The 12881-nt window shown below is 46.5% G+C and overlaps 1 protein-coding gene across 1 annotated transcript in view; it reads left to right on the forward strand.

Moving 5' to 3' along the window:
* Nucleotides 1-921: 921 nt before the first annotated feature.
* ADAT1 (adenosine deaminase, tRNA-specific 1) overlaps nucleotides 922-12881 on the forward strand; it is a 28348-nt gene continuing 16388 nt past the window's right edge. The window contains exons 1-7 of the mRNA XM_006860157.1: nucleotides 922-1093; nucleotides 2096-2164; nucleotides 2966-3020; nucleotides 3612-3742; nucleotides 8082-8700; nucleotides 11813-11958; nucleotides 12430-12529. Coding sequence (XP_006860219.1) covers nucleotides 922-1093; nucleotides 2096-2164; nucleotides 2966-3020; nucleotides 3612-3742; nucleotides 8082-8700; nucleotides 11813-11958; nucleotides 12430-12529 — 1292 coding nt within the window. The remainder of the gene's footprint in view (nucleotides 1094-2095; nucleotides 2165-2965; nucleotides 3021-3611; nucleotides 3743-8081; nucleotides 8701-11812; nucleotides 11959-12429; nucleotides 12530-12881) is intronic.

A 12881-nucleotide genomic window follows, 5' to 3' on the forward strand; every position in this document is an offset into this window, starting at 1 on the left:
AATAATTTATCCAAAATCGCATACTTGATTTGCTGCAAAGCCAGAATTCGATCCCAGAAAGGGTGACTCCAAAGCTTGCACTTTTTCTTTTTTTCCCCTTGAACATTTCATTGTGATTTGGATTAAAGTTTACAGAACACATTTGTACCCAATTCAACCATTTCTGCACACTTTTGTTCATGATATTAGTTGGAATCCCCTCAGTGTAGCACTGCTTTCCCACTTCCTCCTTGAAGTCATTGTTTCCAAAAACCCACAACTCCTTTCAGGAGGCGAAAGCTCTCTGGGGGTGAAAAATTACGTAGTTTTCTTTGGGCCCCAGTGCTGTGTAAGATGTTGCTAAGAGAACTTAAACTGCTATTTCTTGGTGGCATATCACTGTGGATTTACTAAGGGGAGAACCACTCTGCAGTGGGAAAAAGAAGAGAAAAATAAAATGCCTGAGAAAGGATACAAAAGGAAAACCTCTTTCCAGAAAGCTCACCAGCTGAGGGTGAACGTGAAGAAAGCAGGCAGGCAGTCAGTCCTGAGAAGCGCTGCTTCCTAATGAAAGTGGAGTAGTGATGAGACTTCCCTGCTGTGTGCTTTCATTCTGAGTAGTAGAGTCCCCTTCATTAGACATGTGTCAGATACGCAAGATTTAAAACAAAACCGGCAGCTTCAGGACATGGCCCTGTCTTCTGGGATTGGAATTCTGAGCATCTTTGATCTTTCGATGAAGATGAAAAGAAGGAAGGGACGTAGAAGGAGAAAATGATCCAGGGAGTTCTAGGTAGAGGAGCCACCGTGTGGACACCTCTGCACTACATTTCAAAGAAGGCTGAAGCACCTGATGCAAGTTTAGAGCATCTCCCATTGGTTTCCCGTCTGCACCTCTAATGGTTGTGGGTTTTGATCAGGGCCTCAGCACCAGCTCAGACCATGTGGACTGCGGATGAAATTGCTCAGCTGTGTTACACACACTATGGGACCAAGCTGCCCAAGCAAGGAAAGCCTGTGCCACACCGTGAGTGGACGTTTCTAGCAGCTGTGGTAAAGATACAGTCTACAGCTGATGACCAACACTGTGACTCACCTGACAAGCCCTTGAGAGGTTAGGCCTTTCGCCATGTTACACTAGCGCCCTGTCTCCCTGGGATGGTAGAATTACACATTACTATGTGGTTATGTGCCTAGGAGTCAGTTTTGACTCATAGGGACCCTATATAGGGTTTCCCAGACCATAAATCTTTATGGGAGCAGAAAACCTCATCCTTCTCCCACGGAACTGCTGGTAGTTTCAAACTGCTGACCATGAGATTAGCAGCCCAACTCGTAACCACTATGCTTTGTATACAATGCTATATAGGGTTGCTGTGAGTCGGAAATGATTCAATGGCACTTAATAGCAACAACATACCAGAACAGACAATGTGTCACTTAACGACAACAACATGAACAGAAGGAGCCCTGGTAATACAGTGAAATATGCGTGCTTCTTTACCAATGAGATGAAATATCTAAAAGCAGATCTAGTAATAAGGATGGTAATTTGGAATTACTGGTGAGACTAACCGTTCTGCTAACCACAAGGTCTGCAGACCAAACCTAACAACCAGTCCCTGGTTGGTTGGAGAAGGATGAGGCTTTCTGTTCCCATAAAGATTTCTAGCCTCAGCAACTCTACACCAGCATCACTGTGAGTTAGAGTCGACTCGATGGCAGTGGGTTTATAGTAGATCAGCGGAGGGCCAGTTGGAGGTTTGATTCCACCCAGTGGCATCTCAGAAGAAAGGCGTGGCAGTGTGCTGGGAAAAGATGACAGCCAATGAAAACCTGTGAGACACACTTCTACTCTAACATGCATGGGGTTGCCATAACTTGGAATCAGCTAGCAGTGGCTGGGGGCAGTAGTGGACAGTCGTGGGTACAGCATAAGCCATGATGTATCCTTATGGATACAGGGATGTCCTGACAGGGCTCTGGAGGTGGGAGACCCCATGTTGGAGCTGTTGTTCTAATTGAGAATCTTCTGGAGGAATGTACAAAATCCTAAAGACCAGGGACCATGTAGGCCATTCAAGAGCTCACTTACTGATTTGTTTTCTCCCCTCAGTGACAAAGGAAGTTGTCTCAATGGGAACAGGAACGAATTGCATTGGCCAATCCAAAATGAGGAAGAGCGGTAAGCATGGGAGAGTCTATATAAAACCAACTCAGGGGCCACTTAGCAGCATTGGTGTGGGTTCGTCATGCAGCCCCCTTCCCTCAAATCTAAAACTCCAAATGTTATTGTTTGGATCCGGGCTTCTTCAGGGATATTAGGTTTCTTGCGCCCAGGATGTTGTGTTTGGGGAAGAAGTGAGATGAGTGATGGCGATTGGAATGAATGGCATGAAAGAAAATACATATGCATTGTTAAATGCAAAACTGATTTGGTTTCTCAGCTTTCACTCAAATCACAATAAGAAGTTTTTAAACAAACAAACAAGCAGGATGGTATGTTTCTTGCCTCCTCCTCAGTTTGGGAATGGAGTGTTTGCCAGAACCGTGGTCAGCTTCAAGTCTGGAGGCAGCTCACAGTTGGGGATCGGTTGTATCTTCATGTGTCCTCCCAACACAGAGACATTGCTCTCCAACTCCTAGGATGTTTGGCAATGTCTGGAGACAGTTTTAGTTGTCACTATGGGCGTCTAGTAGATCTACTGGTGGCATGTAGTAGAGACCACGGGTACTGCTAAGGACAGCGGGTGTGCGCAGCACAGCCCCACCCCAGGTGCCCAGCCCACAGTGTCCAGAGCGCTGAGTTGAGCTGCCCTGCACTGCTGTAAAGGTGGTGGTATTTGTAACGGATTCTTTCTGACAAAAGCCCTCCAGGAGCTGCATGGCCATCCCGGGTGCCAGGACCATAGCTTTGTCCAGCTCCTGGGAACCAGGGCTTCTCCAGTCCCACGTGCCCTCACCTAGTGTCCTGTCTTTGTCACAGGAGACATCCTCAATGATAGCCACGCTGAGGTCATAGCCATGAGGAGTTTCCAGAGGTAAAGCCATTCCCCAAAGATTCCGATGCAATAAGTCTGGGCTGAGGGGGGCATCCCATAATATGCATTTCTAGCCCCTTTCCAGGTAACACTGATTACTACATCCTTCTCAGGACCACATTTGGAGGGGCAGTGGTCTACACCTTTGGTTCTCATGCCTTAGAATCTCCTGGAGGTCTCATAACACCCAGATCACTGAGCCCTCCCCAAGAGATTTGGGTTCAGTAACCCTGAGCAGTGGCTTTTCTAACAGATTCCCAGGTGATGCTAATGGTGCTAGTTCAGGAACCATAGGCTTTGAGAATTGCTGGTGTAGCTCATTCTTGTAATTCTAAATCACTACCAGTCCTAGACTCCTGATGTGGTGCTGTAGAATCAGTACTGGACCCTGAACCACAAGGTCAGAAGTTTAGATCTACCAGCTGCTCCTCGGAAACCCTATACAGGGTGGCTATGAGTCAGAACTGGCTCTACTGCACTTAACAACAACCAATCCTGCTGGACTGTAGTAACGCTTCCCTTCTTCCATATCACCCAGCTGGAGTTTCTTCTTTCCCAAAGGAATTCTGCTAACATCCTGTAACCCACTAGGTACCTTCTCCATCAGCTCCAATTGGCGGCCACCCTGGAAGAGGATGGCATCTTTCTCCCAGGAACTCAGACAGGCCGGTGGAAACTCAGACCAGACCTCCACTTTGTGTTTTTCTCCAGCCATACTCCCTGTAAGTGTGTTCCAATCTTTGGAATCATTGTCTGCTTTCTCGTGTTTGTCTTATGCACAGGTAAAATGTTTCTCAAGGAAAGAACCTCTGGAGCACACTTTTACCTGACTCACATGGGGTCGCCTGGAGTCAGAATCCTAGTGTAGGAATGTGTTCAGGTGTGGCTGCCTAAGGCAGGACCACCAGACCCAGCCTAAGGGGTCATTTCTAGGCTTTGCTTTTCTCTCTTGAAAATTGATAGTACTACCTTTTATAAATAATAAGGAACCCTGGTGGTACAGTGGGTTCAGCATTGGGCTGCTAACCAAAAGATCTGTGGTTCAAGCCCACCAGCCACTTCGTGGGGAGAAGTGGAGGCTGTCTGCTTCTGTAAAGCTGTGCAGCTCCAGAAATCCTGCGGAGTGGTTCCAGTCTGCCCTGTAGGCTCACTGTCACGAGGAATCGGCTTGATGACAGTGGGTTTGGTTTTGGATTTTCGAAACTCCCAGACGTTCCATGGGAGAAAGATGAGGCTTTCTGCTCCTGTAAAGATTTCCAGCCTCGGAAACCCTGTACAGGGTCACTGTGAGTCGGAACCAACTCCACAGCACATAACAACAACAAATAACAGCGTAAGGATGACAGCAATAGTTCCTCATCCTGAAAACTTTGAAATATGGGCAGAACATTGTCTTCTGAGGATTTAAGCTTTTAAAATACACATGTAATTACAGCAGAGATCTATAATTGCTATAATGAAGGAATAGCTGTTAAACTGAAAATGCTGACATAGTTTACGAAGGAGTCTGTGCTGTCGAATACCAGAAAAATGCAGTTAGGCAGGGCTCATCCATCCTGTGTTCTTAGCAGTAGGTGCCCTGATCCAAGAACCAAAGGATGTTCCTTCAATCTGTTTCTGAACCACCGTGCACACCAGAGTTGCCTGGGATCTTGTTAAGATGCAGGTTCAGACTTGGTAGATTGCAGGAGCCGCCTAAGAGTTTGCATTTCTAAGCAACTCCCCTGGGTGCTAGTGGTACTGGTCAGCAGACCACATTCTCAGTAGCCAGAGCCTGACCGTCCCCAGTCCCCAGTGATAAACGATGCATCCGGGATCCCATTAGCCTGATGGCCTTCCTAGCCTGGCTCCTCGGACCCGCGCAGATCTGTGAAATGAGTAGTGGCCCATCGCAAAATGAGACAAATAGGAAGTGTGTAGTGAGTTTTTTCAAAAAGCTAAGTTCTTGCAATTTAAAGTTTATGAGATTTTTATCTTTTTTTTTTTTTTACGCATGATGGTAATTGAGATTTTTAAGGGTCTTATTCAATGGAATAAAAAGTTGGCAACCCTATATTGATCTTAAAATTTAATGGGAATTTTACTGCTCTGTGAAATCACAGGGGCCCTGGTGGCACAGTGAGTTAAGTGCTGAGCTGCTAACTGAAAGGTCAGGGGTTCAAACCCACCAGTCGTGCTCCTCAGGAGAAAGATGAGGCAGTCTGCGTCTATCAAATTTACAGCCTCAGAAACCCAGTGGGGTAATTTCTGCTCTGGCTTGTTGGGTCACTGTCTGCCCAAATCCACTCAATAATGGCAGTAGATTTGGCTTTTAAGAGTTTTTTGGTGAAGTCACAATCTGGGCATCACTGATAGGACTCCCCTGAGTTTTGGGTAAGTTTTACGTGTGGCTTCTCTGCAGGAAGGATGCTGCCCAGAGAAGGGGACCAGCTAGCTCCCCTGGGATGCACTTCTCATCACTCATTACTGCGTCGGCTCCTGAGTTAGCTGCTTCAGGCTCTTACTTGTGACTTTTATTGACATGAGTCAGTTGTCAAGCTCATCCCTGGAGCCTACAGACCTAGCTTGACCCCTGGCGAATTCTCCGAAGTAGCTGTCAGCCTGTGGGGTCTCTGGAAGGCAGCCAGCCAGCCTCTCTGGCAGAGTACTCACCTCTTCATCTCTGCCCTTCCCACTTATACTTAGGTCGTAGAGGCTGCAGGTGTATGTGATTTGCACGCTTCCGAAAAGCAGTACATATGAGGCCATTGTTTGAAGTGGTTCCCTCTGCAGCAGCTTGCAGAACTTCTTACTGGACTTCGGTTTCCTTTGGCCCGTCTTAGTTCTCTAGAGCTGTGCTACCAGAAACGCCACAAGTGGGTGCCTTTAACAAACAGAGCTCTGTTTGCTCACCGTTCAGGGTGCCATGTCTAAGGGAAGGCTCTGGAGGAAGATTCTGCTCCTGGGCAATCTCCATGTGGCCCAGTGTGTCTGCCTTGTCTCTGCTTTACCACTCGCTCCTTCATCTCCTGTATAGCTCAGCAACTCACTACATCCAGTTGGCTCCATCGGTTCTGACTCATAGTGACTCTCGGGTGCAAGGCTATAAATCTTTATGGGAACAGATAGTCTCATCTTTCTTCGGGGCAGCTGGTGGGTTCGAACCTCCAAACTTGTTAGCAATTCAGTGCTTATCCTGCAGTGCCAACAAGACTCTTTTTCTGTCTCAGTAGAGATTAATTTAAGACACACCCTGTGCTAATCAAGTCACATTAAACATAACAAAGAAAGCTCATTTCCCTGTAGGATTATATGGGGGCACAGTTCAATCCTTAACAGTCCCTGTGGTTGGTAAGTGCCACTAAGTCTGTTCCGCACTCACAGGGCTCCTGTAAAGGGTTTTTTATGGATTTAAACCACAGACCTTGCAGTTAGCATTCCAGTGCTTATCTTACAGCACCACACCAGGACAGTGCCTGTAAAACTGGAGTAAGTCAGGAATCTCTAACCCAGGATGGTTAGGTCAGTTTGGAACCATTGGTTACATCATATACTACAGGACTTCAGACTGCCGTGAGGGTTTGTATTGTTTATCTGTTAAGATGAGGATCTTGTAAGCAATGTTTGCCAAACTCACTCAACCACAGAATAAACTATTCTTATTTTCCAAGTTGCCTTACGGGATAGCATTCACAGACTGCACCTGGGGAATGTTGCTCAGTCTAGCCACTGGACTCAGTGTAGGTGATTTTGCCTTCCAGGGGGACATTGGGCACTGTTTGGAGACATTTTTTATTGTCAGACTGAGGGAGTGTCTGTGGACATTCTAGCCAGAGATGCTGCTTAATAGCTTATTACTTTTTATGTACTGGACAATCGTCCACAACACAGTTATCTTTGTTGCTAAAATATTAATAGTACTGAAACTGAGAAATCCTAAACCAGGTATTCAGACTTCTGGGGAGCATTCTGTGATAACCAGGGCTTCTAAGAACTGGTCCATTCTGGTTGGACACCAGACACCCTACTGAGAACGTGTATCAGAAATATACATCCTTAACTGAGGTGGAACTGGGTTGAATGGTTCTTGGAGACATTTTAGCAACTGCTCTACCTCAGGCCAGCTGGGACAATAGAGCTGACTTTAATTTATGGCCAGAAAAACCCCATCCCATCGCCATCAAGTCAGTTCCGACCCATGGTGGTGGTTATGTGCCGTGGAGTCGATTCCGACTCATAGCAACCCTGTATAGGGTTTCTGAGGCTGTAAGTCATTATGGGAGCAGAAAGCCTCATCTTTCTCCCGTGGAACGGCTGGTAGTTTCGAACTGCTGATCTTGAGGTTAGCAGCCTGACTCGTAACCACTACTTTACCAGAGCTCCTTAATTCCAACTCACAGTGACCATATAAGGTAAGACAGAAGTGCCCCATGGAGATTTCAAGGCTGTAAATCTTAACAGAAGTAGACTGCCACATTTCCCTCCCACAGCAGGATGGTGGATTGAACTGCCGACCTTACTAAAGTGCTAGCCAAGTACTTTAACCACAGTGCCACCAGGGATTCTCTTTATTTTAAGGCAGAGGTTCTCAAATTTGAGCTTGTATCAATTAGAATCTTCTGGAGAATTTGCTAAAACACTGATAGTTGGTGTGCTGTAGGATAAGCACTGGATTGCTAACCACAAGGTCGGTGGTTCAAACCCACCAGCCCTTCTTCAGAAATCCTATAGAGTCTCTGAGTTGGAACCGACTCGACAGCACTTAACAACAGTGACAACTGTGGGTCCCAGAGGACCCCTGATGGCCCTGTGAGTTAAGCATTGGACTGCTAATTGCAAGTGGTTTCAAACCCACCAGCTGCTCCATGGGAGAGAGACGAGGCTGTCTGATTCTGTCAGATGTACCAGCTCAGAAACCCTAGAGGGTCACTGGGAGCCAGAATCAACTCAACAGCACTGGCTTTGCTGCGAGTCCCAAGAATTTGTATTTCCAGCCAGTTCCCAAAAAGTGCTGGGATTGATTGCTGTCCTGGAGGCCCAGCTTTGAAAATCACTGGTTTGAGGGTGTCTCTTGTCCTGTAGGTGGGGATGCCTCCATCATACCAATACATGAGTTTGAAGACCAGCCTTGCTGTCCTGTTAACAGAAATTGGGCCAAGAACACTTCTGTAGAGGTCAGTGGTCACCTGGAGACTCCTGAAAATAAAAGGAAATGTGAAGATCCCGGTGGTCCTGTCATCAAAAAGCTAGTGCTTGAGCCTGAAACTCCCACCAGGGAAGTCGCCAGTGTTGGGCCTCACCAGCCGAGTCTGCATAATCAGGGAAGTAGCCAGACCCCACCCACTGCTCCTGGCTCGAATCTTCCTGCAGAGGGACTGGCCAATGTGACCATAGTGACCGCAAGGGGTACTAAGGTGGTGGACGTTCATAGAACTGGAGCCAAAAGCGTGCCTGGGGAAGCTGGAGACTCCAGGGAAGCAGGGGCTGCGTATCACCAGGCCGGGTTGCTGCGAGTGAAGCCGGGCCGGGGAGACAGGACCAGCTCAATGTCCTGCAGTGACAAGCTGGCTCGGTGGAATGTCCTTGGATGCCAGGGAGCGCTGTTGATGCACTTCTTAGAACAGCCCATCTACTTGACAGCTGTGGTCATTGGGAAATGCCCTTACAGCCAAGAGGTCATGCAGAGAGCTTTGCTTGAAAGGTGAGAGGGCAGGGCGGGAGGTAGTTTGAGGGTGTCCAAGAGCCTTAAAGACACCTGTGCCTTTTCATCCTTAATTCCAGTGCTAGGCTTTACCCTAAGGAAACAATGGAGAAAGTACTCAAAACACTGAACTTTTTATATCGCTGGTGTTGTTGTTGTTGTTGTTACGTGCTGTGGATTCTGTTCCAACTCATAGCGACCCTGTACAGGGTTTCCGAGGCTGTAAGTCTTTACAGGAGCAGAACGCCTCATTTTTCTCCCGCAGAACAGCTGATAGAATTTCAAACTACCAGCTTTTTTTTTTTTTTTATAAATAGGAATAAGATAAAAAAGAGAAATGAAAAAGGAAACAAATTTTTCAGCAGTAGGAGTATTGTTCAGTGATTTTCATTAAAAATATTACTGGTGAGTATTGGCAGAAAAGAAGTAATTTGGAAACGCAATTTAGAAGATAAAGTGAGATCATTGGTCTGAAACTGTGTATTATTCGTAAGTGCCATCCAGTCGGTTCCAACTCAGAGTAGCCCCATGTAGAGTTTCTGAGGGAGTGACTGGTGAATTTGAACTGCTAATTTTGTGGTCAACAGTGCAGTGCTTATCCTACAGTGCCACACCAAAACCTATAAAGTACATAGGGATAAAAACCGTCTGGGAGGATATACCCTAAAGTATTAATAGTGATTGTGTCTGGGGTATGTGGCATGACTGCTAATGATCCTGGGGTTTATTTGGGGTGCTGAAGATGTTCTAACTGTAGAGTATGGTGATGTGAACGTACTAAAAATTATTTCATTACATACTCTAAATGGGTGAATTTTTTGGTATGTGAATTTTACCTCTAAAAAGATGCTTTTGGTTTATTGTTTGTAAAAAAAAAGGCTAAAGAAGGAAAATCAGCCCAGGCACAATGCTGGGTTATTTCTTGTGTTTTCTCTTCTGCAGCATTAAACTGCTTGCTGTTTGCTGAATTCTAGGCCAGTGTCATGTTGGCATCCATTCTGCATGAAAGATACAAGGGAAACTAACGTTTTATATTACAGGATAATTTTATTTCTGTGTGTTTGACGGATTCTCTGTGCAAAAATACAGCACCAAGCATCCTTCCCACGGTCTACTGTATTTCCCATCTGGTTTTCAGAATTCATTGCACTGGCCACACAAAACTCAAGACAGCGTACTCACAGTTACGGGGTTTCTTACGGAAGTTAACGGGTCACAATGCAGGGTCAGAAATGCTCAGGGCCTAGTTCCAGTCAGGACAGCCTTTCCTCTTCAGTGCCCACAGACAGGTCTCTTTCTAATCCTACAGTGTTACAAGACTTCTTTAGGGCTACTGATGAGTGCCCACAGAACACACCCCTCCACCACAAGCCTCGGCCTGAGGCACTTGGCTCTAGCTCCTAAGTGCGTGGAGGAACCCCACTCTCCGAGCAAGCTCTGGCTGTTGACTCTACTGCTACTGCTCCTCTGCCACTCCTCCAGGGCCACAGCTTTCTGTCCCTGTTCAGTGAACAGGGATGTCAGGGCCAAAGGACGGGCTCTACTCCTGGCTCTTCTCTGAAGGTAGCGAGAGCTCCCCTTCCTGCTTCTGAGATGGCTCAGAACACATTAGAGTTCCAACTTTGAAAAGTGACGGTTAACCCTGCTGACCACTCACAACTGAATCATATAGTCTTGTCAGACCTTCTCTTAGCTAGACCCATCATGGCCAAAACATTTGGTGGGAATTACAAAGACTAAGGCTGGAAGACACATTAAATAATTCACTACACCTCACCTAGAAAGCAGATGTCAGCAATTTGGTATTTCTTAAGGTTTTCAGATTTTCTAAATCCTATACCCTATCAAGGAGCTCTGGTAGCGTAGTGGTTACAAATCGGGCTGCGAACCTCTGGGTCAGCAGTTCGAAACTACCAGCTGTTCCGCGGGAGAAAGATGAGGCGTTCTGCTCCCGTAAAGATTTACAGCCTCGGAAACCCTGTACAGGGTCACTATGAGTCGGAACCGACTCCACGTCACATAACCACAACAACAACAACAACATACCCTATCAAAGGAGCTCTGGTAGCGTAGTGGTTACAAATTGGGCTGTGAACCTCAGGGATAGCAGTTCGAAACTACCAGCTGTTCTGTGGGAGAAAGATGAGGCGTTCTGTTCCTGTAAAGATTTACAGCCTCAGAAACCCTGTACAGGGTGGCTTTGAGTTGGAACCGACTCCACAGCACACAACAACAACAACAACATACCCTATCAAGAATTAAGAAAGGTTGGTGTCACTGCATTTGCTGATGGGTGGTGACTCAGTTCTAGACTTATCGCCTCAGAGTAATGCAAAGGACTCTTCCTCCAGCCAGCTTCTGGTGGCCTGCTCTCTGTCTGGTACACCCTCTTATAAAACCTTCTCCACAACAGATGAATAAACAGAACTTACTGTGTTTGAACTGCAAGGTCAGTTCAAGCTCACCAGCTGCTCCTTGGAAACCTTATATAGGGTCGCTGTGGGTGGGAATTGACTCGATGGCACTTAACAACAACAACATTGCCAATATCTGATTCCTAGTGTGGCACTGTAGGATAAGTACTGGGCTATGAACTACAAGTTTAGTGGTTCAAACCCACCAGCTGCTCCTCAGAAACTCTGTATAGGGTCACTCTGAGTCAGAACCTACTAGACAGCTCTTAACAACAACAAAAATGTCACTGTGAGTAATTTTATACTGTATGGGTATGAATCCCTGGAGTGTAACCAGATGGTTAAGAAATTTGAGTCCACCCAGACGTGCCTCAGAAGAAAGTCTGTGATCTACTGAAAACTCAGCCATGGACAGCCCTAAGGAGCACAGTTCTCCTCTGACACACATGGCCTCCATGAGTCAGAGTCCACTACAACTTTTTTGTTTATTTTGTTTTGTATGGATCTGCCGTGTCTCATTTTTACATTCATCAGTTGACACGCAATGACTTTTTTGCAGTAATACGAAGACTGTGTACTTGGTTTTAATATGGACAAATAAACCTGAATACCTCCTAAGGTCTTACTTTGCCTCATACTGTGCTTCTCTTGTTCACTATGAATGCATCAAAACTGAATGCATTTCCTATTATGTTTAGGTGTAAGAACGTCTCAGCTTTACCCAAAGGCTTTGGAGTTCAAGAGCTGAAAATACAGCAGTCAGAGTTACTGTTTGAACAGAGTCGCTACGCAGTGCAGGCGCACAGGGCTGACAGCGCAGGCCCACTTGTTCCTTGTAGAGCAGGTGAGTGTTCTGGTTGGCTTTCCCCATGGAACAGCCTGGCAGGCAGCTAGTATACCGCAGAGTGGTTAGTAGTCTGGGCTCAGGAGCCACCCACAGTGGGTCAGACCCCTGCTCTGCATGGCCTTGGACGCGTCAGCTTCTCCTGGCCTCCATTTCTTCATCTTCAGATAAATAAACAGAATGTCATCTTTCAGGGTTGTTAGGATTACACGAGAAATGACATTTCATGCATTTCCAGTGTCTCCGGCACATAATTACTACTCGATGGTTAGCCGCTAAAATGATCCTGATGAATCACAAGCTGCTTCAGGCTGTTGAACTGCGGATGCTAAGGAGTAGTAGTCACCATCTGTGACTTCATAGCCCGCTCTCCTGGGTCTGCAGAGGCAAACAAGTCTTTTAGCAGAACACCTCTGCCACTTCTTTTAAAGAAAGCTGAACCATTTTAACCTCAGAATTGTCTTTTCATAGCCATCAGCTGGAGTGCAGTTTCTGAGCAACCTCTGGATGTTACTGTCAATGGCTTCCCACAGGGCGCAACCAAGAAACGGATCAGCAGCCTTCAAGCCAGGTACCGCACAGTGAGGTGGGAGGCGATGCAGGCTGTGAGCTCACACCTCAGGACTCTAGTTCAGACTGTTTTCATCCCCGCAAAAGAAAGCCTACACCCCTTACCAAGGAGCCTTGGTGGGTTAGGCGCTGGGCTGCTAACTATAAGGTTGGAGGTTCAACTGCGGGAGAAAAATGAGTCTTGGAAAGCCTTGGAGCAGTTCCCCTGTGTTCAGTAGGGCCACTATGAGTTGAAATTGACTTGATCAATATTGTCACATTCCCTGGAGTTGGTTCCCATTGATAACAGTTTCCAAGTAGCAGCTGTTGAGTTTGAGCAACTGCCTTTTGGTTACCAATCCAGTGTTTATCCT

The sequence above is a fragment of the Chrysochloris asiatica genome, unplaced genomic scaffold, assembly GCF_000296735.1.
Source record: "Chrysochloris asiatica unplaced genomic scaffold, ChrAsi1.0 scaffold00037, whole genome shotgun sequence".
In the NCBI taxonomy this organism is placed as follows: domain Eukaryota; kingdom Metazoa; phylum Chordata; class Mammalia; order Afrosoricida; family Chrysochloridae; genus Chrysochloris; species Chrysochloris asiatica.